The sequence below is a fragment of the Apium graveolens genome, unplaced genomic scaffold (assembly GCF_009905375.1).
Source record: "Apium graveolens cultivar Ventura unplaced genomic scaffold, ASM990537v1 ctg1815, whole genome shotgun sequence".
Lineage (NCBI taxonomy): Eukaryota > Viridiplantae > Streptophyta > Magnoliopsida > Apiales > Apiaceae > Apium > Apium graveolens.
In genome coordinates this window covers 40,527-54,780 of record NW_027417407.1, presented here as the reverse complement: position 1 = coordinate 54,780, position 14,254 = coordinate 40,527, and the positions used below count along the sequence as shown (strand labels likewise).

Genomic DNA, 14,254 nt, shown 5'->3' with positions numbered 1-14,254 from the left:
GGAATGTGTCAGCACATATATGAGTGATCATAGCTTAAAAATAGTAGATTTGGGAATTTTCTTTATTTTTAGAATAATTAAAGTTCTTGAATGAATACAAAAATATCTACGAAATGTCATATTTCGATTGGTTATTTTTATTACCGCACTAGATTAGTTCCTCTGGTTTCATTAAGTTTACTTTTATAAATATATTTAAATATAATATTTTAAAAATATTTGTAAATATTATTATTATAATTAAAGAAAGAAAAAGATATAAAATAGGGAGAAAGAGAATTACTGGAGTTAAATAATTAATGAGAAGAGAGATGTTAGTAATAAAAAGTTAATTTTGTTTGAGGTAGTAATTAATGAGAAGTGGAGGTAAAGAAAGTTAATTAATTAGCTAACTAAGCGTGGGTGCAATATTTGAATATTTATATACTTTGTTGTAGACCAGGAGTTCGAAAACTCATTGCTGGATGTGTAATCAATTACCCAAAAAATAATCCTGCCCACTTCTTTAATTTAAAGATGCATATTAAGGCAGACAAATAAGGGCATTTATATTTACACCAAATGGATCTCACTTAGCTGTTTGTTTAATTGTACTTATAATGATTCCATCACTTTACTTATTATAAACGAGTATTACATATTCACCTGTACTTGTTACATTTGCATTATCATAAACACCATCTACTTACGAAAAGGCGAAACAAGATTTTTTTCTCTCTGTTTTTTCAGAGTCGTCTTGCCCTTGTGGCAAGTTTATAAGTTTATATGCTATCTTTTCTTTCAGTCCTTTTTCATTTCAATTGAGTTAAACCATACACAATCATTTTTCACGAACACAAAGTTATGAGTCAACAAAAGAAACTTGGTTTGGAGAAACTTTATGCTAATTTATCCATTGAGGATGCTGATGAGAGTGGATTTGTTGTGGGGGTTGGAGAGATAAAGGAGAAGAAGAAAACGTTTGTATTGGTGGGCAAATTCACGACGGACAGGAGTATCAACTTTCAAGCTATGCAGAACTTGTTTGCCTCTATATGGCGGCGTAGGGAAGGAATGGAGGTACATGACCTAGGGGGATATAAATACTCTTTTGTATTCTATCATGTCATGGATCTACGAAAAGTAATTGAAGGAGGGCCATGGTCATTTGAGCAAAACATGTTGGTGTATAAGCAACTGGAGGAGATGGGAGATCCACAGGCGTTGCAGTTGAATGAGATCGATATATGGGTTCAGATTTACGACGTACCACAGGGTTTTATATCTGAGAATATACTAAAGGGGTGGGAGAATATATTGGTAAGTATGTAAAATCAGATCCTGCAAATTTTGAAGGAGCATGGAAGGCGTATGTCCGGATTCGTGTCACAATGGATATTCATAAACCGTTAAAACGTCGTATGAAAATCAAAAGAGAAGGGGGAGCATGGAGCTGGATAAATTTTAAATATGAGAGAATGGGTAATTTCTATTTTGTTTGCGGATTAATAGGCCATATAGAGAGGGAGTGTGGTATTGTTTATGAGAACCCAGATATGGAAATTGAACGTGCATACGGGGTTTGGCTAAGAGCACCAAATCGTAATATTAAAATCGGAGCGGGGGCTAGGTGGTTGAGGAATATGGATGGAGGAGGACGATGGACGGAGTACGGCGGTGCAGTAGGAAATCCATCAACGGGTAGGCATGAGGAAAACACGGAGAGATTTGAGGAAAATGCTGGTATTGTGCGAGAGAAAGGTGGGGATAAGGGAGCTGTTATAATTACCACTGGAAATCAGGAGCCATATGAGGACGCAAATTATGAAATGAATTTGAGCGGGAATGGAACTAATGCAAATGTAGTAGTGGATCCAAAACGTAGACGGATTGAATTGGACCAAGACAAAAGAGATATTGGGCATGATAATATGATTACAGATGGGAGTATGGAGAATCTAGTACATGTGCCAAAAAACTTGCAAGGGGTGGGCTCTGGATTCCAGGCCCACCGAGAATTATGAGCTTCTTAGTTTGGAACTGTCGTGGCTTGGCCCAACCACGGGCAGTTCGATTTCTTAAAGAAATCATCCAACAATTACGGCCCAATTTAGTTTTTTTGTCGGAGACTTTAGTCAAAAAAGAAAAAATCGAAAAAATATGTAAAGATATAGGGTTTGCTGATTACTGTGCTGTAGATGCTCAAGGGCATGGAGGGGGTTTAGCTTTGTTTTGGAAAACAGAGGGAGGTGTCACTGTGAGGGATGTGTGTCATAATTATATTGATTTTGAAGTGGTAAATGAGCAGATTGGTCGATGGAGATACACAGGTTATTATGGGTTCCCGGAAAGAGGAAGGAGACGTGAATCATGGAATATGTTAGAAGATTTGGCAGGTAAATCTTCACTACCATGGTGTATTATTGGAGATTTTAACGATATTGTGAGCAGGGATGAGAAGCAGGGGGGGAGAGTCCAACCACGATGGCTTATGGAGGGTTTTTCTGACGCTAGTGATAGATGTGGATTAAGTGATTTAGGTTTCATTGGAGATAAGTTTACTTGGGAGAAGTCGAGAGGGAGTAGTAGTTGGGTTCAGGAGAGGCTGGATAGGGGTATGGCTACACAAGCTTGGAAGGATTTATTTCCACAAGCAGAGGTTCGAGTAGTAGATGTCACAACTTCTGATCATTTGCCGTTATATCTATACTTGAATAGGAGAATTTTTATGCCAAAAGTAAGAAGATTTCGCTTTGAGAATATGTGGATAAAAGAGAATGAATGTTTTAATATTGTCAAGGATTGCTGGAATGGGAGGGAAGGAGCAGATATAATGTCAAAGCTTTTATTATGTTGTGCTAAGTTGGAAGAATGGGGAGGTGGAATGGTTCAGGAGATTCATGCAAAACTGAATATGTGTAGGGTAAAGATGAGAAAGCTGCGTTCAAGAAGAGATGGTCAAGGATTGAATGAATATAATGATGTCAGATGGGAGTATTTGGGTTTGTTAGAAAAGCAAGAAGTGTTTTGGAAGCAACGGGCAAAACAGTTCTGGCTCAAAGAAGGAGATGCAAATTCTCGGTTCTTTCATAAGTTTGCGTCGGTAAGAAAAAAAAATAATAGTATACAGAGGCTGAAAGATGCAAATGGGGAATGGCAAGAAGACAATGAGGGCATTCAGCAAGTTGTTACTGATTACTTTTCAGAGTTGTACAAAACAATGGGGGGTGGGGAGGCTGGGTTGACAGAACGAGAGAACATTTTGAGAGTATCTGATCAGCAAAATAAGGAGCTAATTTTACCAGTGACAAGTGAAGAGGTTAAAGAAGCAGTGTTTAGTATGCACCCGGATAAATCACCAGGTCCAGATGGGTTTAATCCGGCTTTTTTCCAGGTATATTGGAATATAATTGGGGAGGATGTAGTGGGAGTATGTAAGGATTTTGTTGATAAGGGACAGTTATCGGAGGAGATCAATCGGACTGTTGTTTGTTTGATACCCAAGGTCAAGCAACCACAACAAATGTCTGATTTGAGGTCTATCTCATTGTGTAATATTCTAATGCGTATTGTGTCAAAGGTTATGGCGAATAGGCTGAAGAAATGTTTGCCGGATATAATTTCAGATAGACAAAGCGCCTTTATTGAAGGAAGGTTACTCACTGACAATGCATTGATTGCTTTTGAGATTAATCATTTTATTCGGAGAAAGACTCAAGGAAAGAATGGGGTGGCAGGAGTTAAATTGGATGTTTCAAAAGCATATGATAGACTTGAGTGGGCATTCATAGAGAGTATGTTGTGTAAGTTTGGGTTTGATCAGAAATGGGTAGATAGAATAATGAGGTGTATTACATCAGTTACGTATAGATTTGTCCGTAATGGGGAAGTTTTTGGGGAGGTGAAACCACAGAGAGGGATTCGACAGGGTGACCCAATATCGCCGTATATTTATATTCTTTGTGCGGAAGGTTTAAGTGCCATAATCCGAAGAAATGAAGAAATGGGTTTGATCCATGGATGTAGAGTGGCTAGGAATGCACCAACGATATCGCATCTGCTTTTTGCAGATGATTGCTACCTATTTATACGAGCACAAGAAGTGGAGGCAAAAAGTATGAAAGGTATTTTGGAGAGATATGAAAGAATCTCGGGTCAGGCCATTAATTATACGAAGTCTAATGTTTGTTTTAGTCCAAACACTACTCGAGAGGATAGGGAGAAGGTTTGTCTGCAACTTGGAATTCCGGAGGTTGAAAAAGCTGGTAAATACCTTGGTATGCCAATGTATATTGGTAAAAATAAAACTGAGGTGTTTGGTGATTTGCAAGGTCGAGTGCATCAAAAATTGCAGGGGTGGGGGAATAAGGGTATCTCAAAAGCAGGTAAACTGGTTTTGTTGAAGTCAGCAGCGCAAGCTATACCGAATTTCTGGATGAGTTTGTTTTCGATCCCAAGCTCGATATGTGATGGCATAGAAAAGAAAATGAATGGCTTTTTCTGGGGACACGGGGGAAATGGTAAAGGAATAAGGTGGGCTTCATGGGATAAATTGTGTGCGCCAAAAGCAGGTGGAGGTTTAGGTCTGAGAAGTCTCAAACAGTTTAACACAACCATGTTAGCGAAGCAGGGGTGGCGTCTCTTAACGAGAGCAAATCCATTGGTGTCAGACATTATGCAAGCAAGATATTACCCAGGTAAGGATTTTGTTGAGGCGAGTATTGGAATAAATCCTAGTTATATGTGGCGTAGTATTCTGGAGTCGCAGGAGATAGTTGTGAAAGGGAGTAGGAGGAGGATTGGAGATGGGGCAAGTACGAGAGTATGGCAAGTACCTTGGCTACCATGTCTTGAAAATGGTTTTCTCACTACTACTATGCCAGACGAATTAAGAGAAGCTACAGTACAGAGTTTGATGAATGAAGAACATAATGGTTGGGACTATGACGTGCTTAATGATATTTGTAATGAGCGTGACAGAAAACTTATTACGAGAATACCAATCCCAATGAGATATAAGGAGGACTCCTGGTTCTGGTTCTTAGAAGAAAATGGAGAGTTTTCAGTGAAGAGCTGTTACAGAGATTTGCAGGGGGATCGAAATGATGGATGGGCGAGATTTTGGAATAAATTATGGTCACTTCAAATACCAAGAAAGGTTACTATGTTCTTGTGGAGAGTATGTAAAGGGTGGTTACCTACAAATCAGGCAATTACTACGAGAAGAGTTGAGGTTAGTAATCAATGTCCATGGTGCCATAGTGCTATAGAGACTGATAAGCATGTTTTGTTTGAATGTGATTTCGCGAGAACAACTTGGACAAATACTGGACTGGAACATATGCTTCAAATGGCAGTGAGTGTAACAGCTGGTGAGGTTCTGAGTAATGCATTTGCAGTAGCTACTAGAGATCAGTGTGTACAAATAGGTATGTACTGCTGGAGTTTGTGGAATCGACGGAATAAATGGGTTTGGGATAAGGCAAATGGGTCAGTGTTTGGTGTGAAGGCTGCAGCTAACAACCTATTGGTTGACTGGAGAGAGGCAAGAAAGGGAGATACAAGGAGACAACAGATAGGGGAAGGGAGGATAAAATGGAGTAAACCACCAGTGGGATGGGTTAAAATGAATGTTGATGCTGCGATTACCCAGGATGAGAGAACTGGAGTGGGAAGCATTCTACGGGATGCACAAGGTCGGTTTATTAGAGCCAAGTGTAATCGTGTTGTGGGTACCTGGACACCTCGTGAAGCTGAGGCTATAGGCTTGAAGGAAGCATTGACATGGATTAAAACAGCTGGGTTATCTAACTGTATGGTAGAAACAAACTCGAAGATCCTTGCGACAGCTTGTAAGGGTACAAAAGGTGGAGCTTATTTTAACACAATAGTTGCAGATTGTGTTTTTTTATTGAAGCACCTGGAGAATGTGCTAGTAGAGTTTGTGTTTAGGTCTGCGAATTATGTAGCTGATGTATTAGCAAAAACCGCATTGTCTGAGTCAGGCTTAGGGGAGTGGAATGTCACTCCTCCTGATTTTATTCTTCATGTTTTGGATTCTGATTTGTTTTAGTTAATGCAAGTACGTTTATTTCAAAAAAAAAAAATTACCCAAAAAATATAAGTAATTTATATTGGGTGAAGAAAAATGTATAAAGGTATTTAGCAAAAAAAATGTATAAAGGCCCATGTGGCAGTCTACCGATGATAGCGCTGTTTGTTTAATATTAGTATAAATATAACCATTTCATTTCTTTTTTTTTAATAAAACCGTACTTGCATTTAAGAAATCATATCACAATCTAATACAGTGGCGGATGCAGAAATTAAAGGATGGTGTGTCACTATCAATATATTAATGTATAATATATTTTTTTGTTATCCTCCAATATTTTTGTTCAATTAATTTTTTAAATTAAATTTGACTAAATTTAAGTTAAATTAATCATTTTTTTACTAATTCAATCAAATTTTAGTAAAAAGATATTAAAACAAGAACATATGAAGTATAATGTCTCTATTACTCTAAATTATTAAAATGTCTTGCTTTTAGTTATCAGCTACAATGAAATAGCAAAAGAATTGATTTAAGAAGATGGAGATAATGAACTTGGACGACCATAACTGTAAAAAAAAAAGTAATCTTCCCCAAAAAATAATGGTGTGTCACTTGAGACACCATGTACACACATACATCCGCCACTGAATACATGAGATATAAAACTAGGAGGAGCCAGAATCTGACATAGAATTGGTAGCTCGAGTTAACTCATGTGCCACCCTATTCACAGATCGAAAACCAAAATGAACTAGCACGTGATTTATGTGCTTTAATAAATAAGTACAATCATCAACTATCGTCCAAACAATGGATCACCTGAAGCTCCCTTACATGCCTGCACCAGAGTTTTTGAATCGGTTTCAAACACACAGTTTTCACACCTTAAATTAACTATCCAGGACAAAGCTTCCTTGAACCCAATAGCTTCTGCTTCTCTCGGGCTCCACTTCCCTGCTACCTTCTTATTCATGGCTGCCCTAAACTGTCCTTGGGCATCTCTAACAACAGCACCACAACCTATATTACCGTCCTGGAAAACCGCTACATTAACATTAATCTTGAGTCAACCTGCATTTGGTTTTTCCCAGTGCCGAGTTGCAGTCACATGTTCTTCACCCTTACTCATCATCTGAGCTTGTCTCCAGTCACTGAGTAAATGTTTTGCTGCAGAAACAACTCCAAAAGCAGATCCGTTTGCCTTGATCCAAACCCATTTATTACGCCTTCTCCACAAACTCCAACAAACCATCCCTAGAAGACCACACTGCTCTTTTGAGAAAGTATCAAAAGCTCTACGAATTATAATACCAGCAGACTCATAGGATGAACACTGCAAAACTTGCCCCATCCCTGCTATAGCCCATACTGTCCTCGCAAAATCACACGAGAACAACACATGACCATCAGTTTCAGCTTTAGAATGACACCAGGGGCACATAATATCAATACTAATCCGTTTTAAAATCAATGCACTTGCTGTAGGTAAGCATGATCGACATACCCTCCACAGGAAATTAGTCACCTTTCCTAGTAGATTCAAAGCCCGCAGTTTAGTCCAATAACATCTATTTACATCTTCAAACTCCCCTTGCAACCAACGATAGCCACTTTTAACTGTATATTCCCCTTTTTCATCAAGTATCCAGAGCCAAGAATCATTCTTATCTTGAATTGGTAGTGGAATCTGCTTAATCAAATCAGCATCTCCACTTTGAAACAAATCATATACTATATCTTTGTCCCACTGATTACCTCCTTCCTGCATTAGATTATTCACACTAATTTCATGAAGATGCTCATATCTTGGTGTTGTAATACAACCATTAATCATATCTGGCAGCCAAGGAACATCCCAAACACCTGTATCTTTCCCATTTCCAATTCGTCTTCTAGTCCCTGCCTTAAGCACCTCCATAGACTCCATAATACTTCTCCAAACAAAACTTGGATTTGCACCTGCTGTAGCATCTAACAAACTTGTTTTTGGATAGTACTTCGCTTTCATAACTGTAGAAGCTAACGGATTAGTTTCCTTGAGTAGTCGCCAACCCTGCTTAGCCAACATAGATAAGTTAAATTTCCGCAGTTCTTTAAGCCCTAACCCTCCAAACTACTTAGGCCTACACACCTTGTTCCACAACATCCACTTCACGCCCTTAGGCCATCTCCAACAGTGGCCTATCGGCCCAAATTTGGACCGATTTCGGTCTAAATCTACCCAACAGTGGTCTATTGCCCCGTTCCAATTTAGGCCAGTGAATAGTGTCGGCCTAAATTTAGGCCAGCACTATTCACCGGCCTAAATCTTTTTAATTATAAAATATTAACTTTTTATATTTTATATATTTGTTAATTTGTTGATTGAATGTAATTATATACATGTATTAAGCAGTTTTTAATTATATTTCTTAATTTTCACTTATATATAATAGTTATTTAACAAAAAAATATTAAACACCATGAATTGTTTTAATTTAAATTATTAATACATTAAAAATAAAATAAAGATTACACTTGATAAAAAACAATTACAAATACAACTTATACAAAAGTATAATATGAACTTAAACATTGATTTAATCAAATAAATTATTTCTTGATCCTCCTAGATAATCATAATATTGAATATAATTATGATCATTTTGTGATCCTTGACCTTCATCTTCTGAACCTCGAGCTTGAGAAGTTGATCTTTGTTGTTGAGCCCTTTTTTCCATAATTCGGGTCTGTTCAGTACGAAAAAATTCACGTAAGTTAGGATCAAATATAGAGTTCAAATCCTTCAACAAAATTTTATTTTCCTCTTTGTATTCCGCGAGAGATAGTTTTGGTTCCGAATCTTGATTCTTTTTTTTAATTAATTCGACAAGAACATTATTTTGTTCGATAATTTTAGAAATGCCTTCATCATGTTTTCGTTTTCCTTTTGCTTTTTTGACTCCTATTGGACGAACGCTCGATGTAGCACCAATTTCCTCGTCAGTTGAATTAATATCAAATGCTGATAAATTTGGACGAATATCATCGGTTGAACTTGGACATTGAACATGTGGTGTTGTGTTTGGGCTGGAGAATTTTTCACAATCTTTAAGTATATGCCATACATGACCGAATTTGAACCCTTTTTGATATTTTGGGTCGTCTTTCAAAAATAATTTAGCTTTCTTCATCGCAAAATACAAGTTACTTAGATGAGAAATAAAATATAAGTAACATAGATGAGTACTAAAATTCAAATTCTAATAGTTTACTTACGATATCTTCATTTAAAACACCACTTGGATGTTGGTTTTCAACTTGGCATACACAACCTTTCAGTTTGGATATTGCAGCATTGATGGCTTGCATGCGCTTGCATAGTGATTCTTTGGTTCGATTAAGATGTTAAAATCTTGGATCCGAGTGAAAAGCAGTTGCAACTCGAGACCAAAACTGATCTCCAGATTGGTTGATTCCTATAACAGGATTTTGAGAAATGTCAAGCCAAATTTGGCTTAAGTGCATATCTTGCTCAACTGTGTATGATACACTACGATTTCCTGAACTCATTTTTTTTAATTGCATGGAAGTAGATAAGAGGATGGTGGAATGAGTTGGGTAATAAAACAATTTATAGAAAAAAAGGTAATTCATCCAACGGTAGTGAAATCCATCTAATGGTGAATATGAGATAAGTAAAATTTTCTTATCTTGTACACAGAAGATAAGATTTAGTGTCCCAATGCTTTTGTCACTTGTGAAACATGATAAGATTTGATTAGCTTTTTGCAGAAGATAAGATTTTTGCATCCTACGGTTTTGATAGACGGTATTGAAAAATAAAAAATAAAGAAGCTCATATTGCTCTTCGAGATGCACTAATCGAGTATTTGTGAGAACAATATACTAATTCGGGGTAGTTTAATCTTTGTTATTTTTCTTTTAGTTAATTAAATATAATATTATTTTTTCTTCATTTTCTTGTTTAAGTGTAATGTTTTTCCAATTTAATAAATTTATTAAGTTTGAACTTAAAGTGATCTTATTCGTTTGGCGTCCAATTGAATTAATATGTATGTGAATTAATATCAATACATTAAAATAACAATATATTAATAGTTGAAAGAATAAAATATTGATATATGAATTTGGACCAAAATTTAGACCGAACTGTTGGAATAGAGAGTTGTCTCGGTCCAAATTTAGGCCAAAAAATATGGCCACTCTTGGATTTGCCCTTACTACCACCTCCACTCCCCCATAGAAATGCATTCATTTTCCTTTCAACCTCTTCACATATAGTTACTGGGATCAAGAACAGATTCATCCAAAAACTTGGTATTGTTTGAGCTGCTGAAGACAATAAAATTATCTTCCCAGCTCGAGATACATCATTTCCATACCATCCTTTCAACCTTTGTTGCACTCGATTTACAAGAAAACCAAACACCTCTGTTTTACTACTCCCCACATTCATAGGCATTCCGAGGTACTTTCCAGGTTTTTGAACTTGTCTTACCCCTAAACTTTCACAAACCTCCATCCTATCCTCTTCATTTGTATTTGGACTGAACACCACCTCTGATTTCTCATAATTGATAATTTGACCTGATAGAACTTCATACCTCTGCAGTGCACTTTTTAAGGTTATAGCTTCCGATTTTTTGGCTTTTAGAAAAAAGTAACAATCATATGCAAATAGAAGATGAGAGATACTTGGTGCTTTGTTCGCAATCTTACGTCCGTGCAATAAACCACATTCCTCATGTACCCTAATCATACCACTCAACCCTTCTGCACAAATGATATACATAAATGGCGATATCGGATCTCCCTGCCGTACTCCTCTTTGGGGAATTATTTCACCAAACACATCACCATCCCTTAGAAAACTATACGAGATCGATTTCACACAATTCATTACTCTGTCAACCCACAATGTAGGAAATTCAAAACGCTGAAGCATCTCTTCAATAAAAGACCATTCCGATCTATCATACGCTTTAAAAATGTCCACATTCAACCCAGCAACACCCAATTTACCTTATGTTTTCCTCCGGATGTAGTGGTTCACCTCGTAAGCTATCAACACATTATGAGTTAAGAGTCGTCCCTCAATAAATGCACTCTGCTTCTCAGAAATAATTACATTTAGAGTTGGTGTTAACCTATTCGCCATTACTTTAAAGAGGATTCTCATCAGCACATTACACAATGAGATTGGTCTCAGATCAGCCACCTTTTTTGGATGTTTTACCTTAGGAATTAGACACACCATTGTACGGTTTAAACCACTCTGTAGCTCTCCATTCTGAAAAAATTCCCTGCAGAACTTAATAACATCCTGGCCTACTATCTCCCAATAAGTCTAATAAAAACCCGGATTTAAGCCATCAGTACCAGGTGATTTATCTGAATGCATAGCAAAACCAGCCGCTTTAACCTCTTCATCTGCGACAGGTCTAACCAGTATCTCCTTTTGTATATCTGAGATTACCGGGAATTTAATCCTTGGAGATAATCTCATGTTATCTTTAACACTACTGAATAACTCTGTAAAATACTCAGTAATAACCTCTTGAATTTCAGCGTTCTATTCTTTCCACTCCCCATGTTTATCCTTCCGTTTCTTGATTTTGTTATGCTCTTTTCGAGTGGTTGCATACTTATGGAAAAAACTACCATTTATATCACCTTCCCTTAACCAAAACTGTTTGGCTCTTTGACGCCAAAAAATTTCTTGCTTCTCTAACAATCTCATGAACTGCCACCGTGCTGCATCATACTTTTGGATTCCAAATGTATCTTTCCTAGATCGTAACGCTGTATTTCTTTTCTATACTTGCCTATCTGAACCTTCATCTCACGAATCAAGCCCCCGCCCCATTCCTCCAGTTTCAACGAGTAACTCATAATTTTCTCCATCAAATCTCGTTCACCATCCTGCCTCCAGCACTCATTACACTATATTTCTACATTCTCTCTCTCCAATCCATATATTTTCAAATTTAAATTTGCGTCGTCTTTTTTCAAATACTTTTCTATGCAACTGCAACATTAACGGTAGGTGGTCAGAAGTTGTTACCTCTAAGACTGTAACATCTGCTAACGGGAACATATTCCCCCATTGTTGTGTTGCCATCCCACGATCCAATATCTCCTGAACCCATTTATCCGTCCCTCTAGATCTCTCCCAAGTAAATATATCTCCAGTAAAACCCAAATCATGCAACCCATCCCAAAAGCCTTCCATTAACCTTCTTGGTTGCTGTTTTCCTCCCCTCTTTTCTTCCAACGAAACAATATCATTAAAGTCGCCCAGGATACACCACGGTAATTCTGAAGCTACAGATAATTCCCTAAGCATATTTCAAGCCTCCATTCTTCTCGCCCTCTCTGGAAAACCATAGTATCTAGTATATCGCCATCTCCCTAGCTGCTCATTACTTACTTCAAAATCTATAAAATTCCTACAACTATTTGTAATATGAACTGCTACATCGTTCCTCCATAACAAAGCAATCCCTCCTGAATGAACTTGAACATCAATTGCATAACATCCAGCAAATCCTGATTGTTTAGTAACCTTTTGCACCGTATCATGTTTAACTAGAGTCTCACTCAAGAAAATGAGACTGGGCCTATACTGTTGATCAATATCCAACAGAAGTCTGACTATCCGTGGGTTGGCCAGCCCACGACAGTTCCACGAAAGGATACTCATAATCTTTGGCGGGTATCAAGTTTTTTGGCCCAACATTATGTTCATTTCCACTTATCTGCATATTATACAGCTCATCTTTAGCCTCACTCTCCGTATTGTCAACCCGCTTTCTTTTCGTATCCATCACTACATTATCGGAAGGAAACTCGTTATACTCCTCTCTCATATCCTCATTTGTTTATTTGTCATTCAAATTCAAACTCTTTCCTGTTTTCTGTTCCCTCAAATCCCGCTGCCTAACCAGAATTCCACCAGCATCTCCACCAATCTCGCAAATCTTACCATCTACCTCCATGAATCTCGCATCACCCGGGTTGCCACCATGATTTCCCGATGAGTCACCTTGCTATTGCTTTGCACCTCAATCCTCCTTCCTTACACCACTATTTCAAAGCCATTTCGATCCAGGATTACGTTGTCCTCTTTTTGAAGATGCACGTTGCCATACTCCATACTTTTTCTCTACCACTTTCTCAAGATTCACGTAAACCACAATACAATCTCTATCAGAATGGCCAATAATGCCACATACGAAACAAAACGTACCCAATTTTTCATACTTAAAATTAATCCAACTCCAACTATTTCCTTCTCTCTTTATCTTTGTACTTCTCTTTAATGGTTTATCAACATTCAGTGCAACTCGAATACGTACATATGGTGTCCACCCTCCATCAAACGTTCCTGGCCCTGATTTAATATACGTTCCCAGAGACGCACCAACACTTTTCAAAATACTTTCTGAAACATAACCCCTAGGTAAATCATATATTTGCACCCACATTTCCATATTCTGTAACTTAACTGTAGCTGGATCATCCCCCATCTCCACTTGATGAAGCACAAGCATCGCCTGCTCAAACGACCAAGGGCCACCTTCCATTACATTTTGCACATCCATCTTGTGGTAAAATACAAACAAATACTTCAAATCCCCCGTACTGTAGACTTCCATTCCTTCTCGTGGCCGCCATAATGACTCCATTAGATTCTTCATAGCTTGAAAGTTTATAGTTTTCTCCGTCAAAAATTTTCCCATCAACATAAACGTTGTTTTTTGTTCAGTTATCGTATTATTTGCAATCACTATTTCGTCCATCTCCTCATCCTCGATGACCAAATTCGCATACATCTCCTCTAGGGGTTCATCAATACGTGCCATGTTGTTCAAACAGAATTATCATATTGGCTAATACTGTTAATGATTGGAAACTTCTTCGCGCGGGCGGCGTACGTACAAGGCTGTTCGGACTCCCTCCCTCTTGTATGAGGTGTGTTGCCATCGTCTCTTTCCCGCCAGGTTACGCGGCATGATAGAGATTAACAGAACAATGATTTGACGAAAGCTGTCATATAAACAGAAGAAATGAAACTGTCATTTAATTTCTCTTATTTTTCTTAAAATTGAAAAAAATGTAAAACTTGCCTATTGTAGTTATTTGAATTCATTTATTGGTCTTGTCTTTGTTTGTGCCTATTTTTGCAAATTGTTGATGTGTATGATGTGATAT

At 37.5% G+C, this 14,254-nt stretch overlaps 1 protein-coding gene across 1 annotated transcript; it reads right to left on the bottom strand.

Moving 5' to 3' along the window:
• Positions 1–13,131: 13,131 nt before the first annotated feature.
• LOC141700144 (uncharacterized protein At4g02000-like) lies at positions 13,132–13,905 on the bottom strand. Its single transcript, XM_074503952.1, has one exon. It carries the CDS (start codon positions 13,903–13,905, stop codon positions 13,132–13,134), a length of 774 nt encoding a protein of 257 aa, XP_074360053.1.
• Between the last annotated feature and the right edge of the window lie 349 nt (positions 13,906–14,254).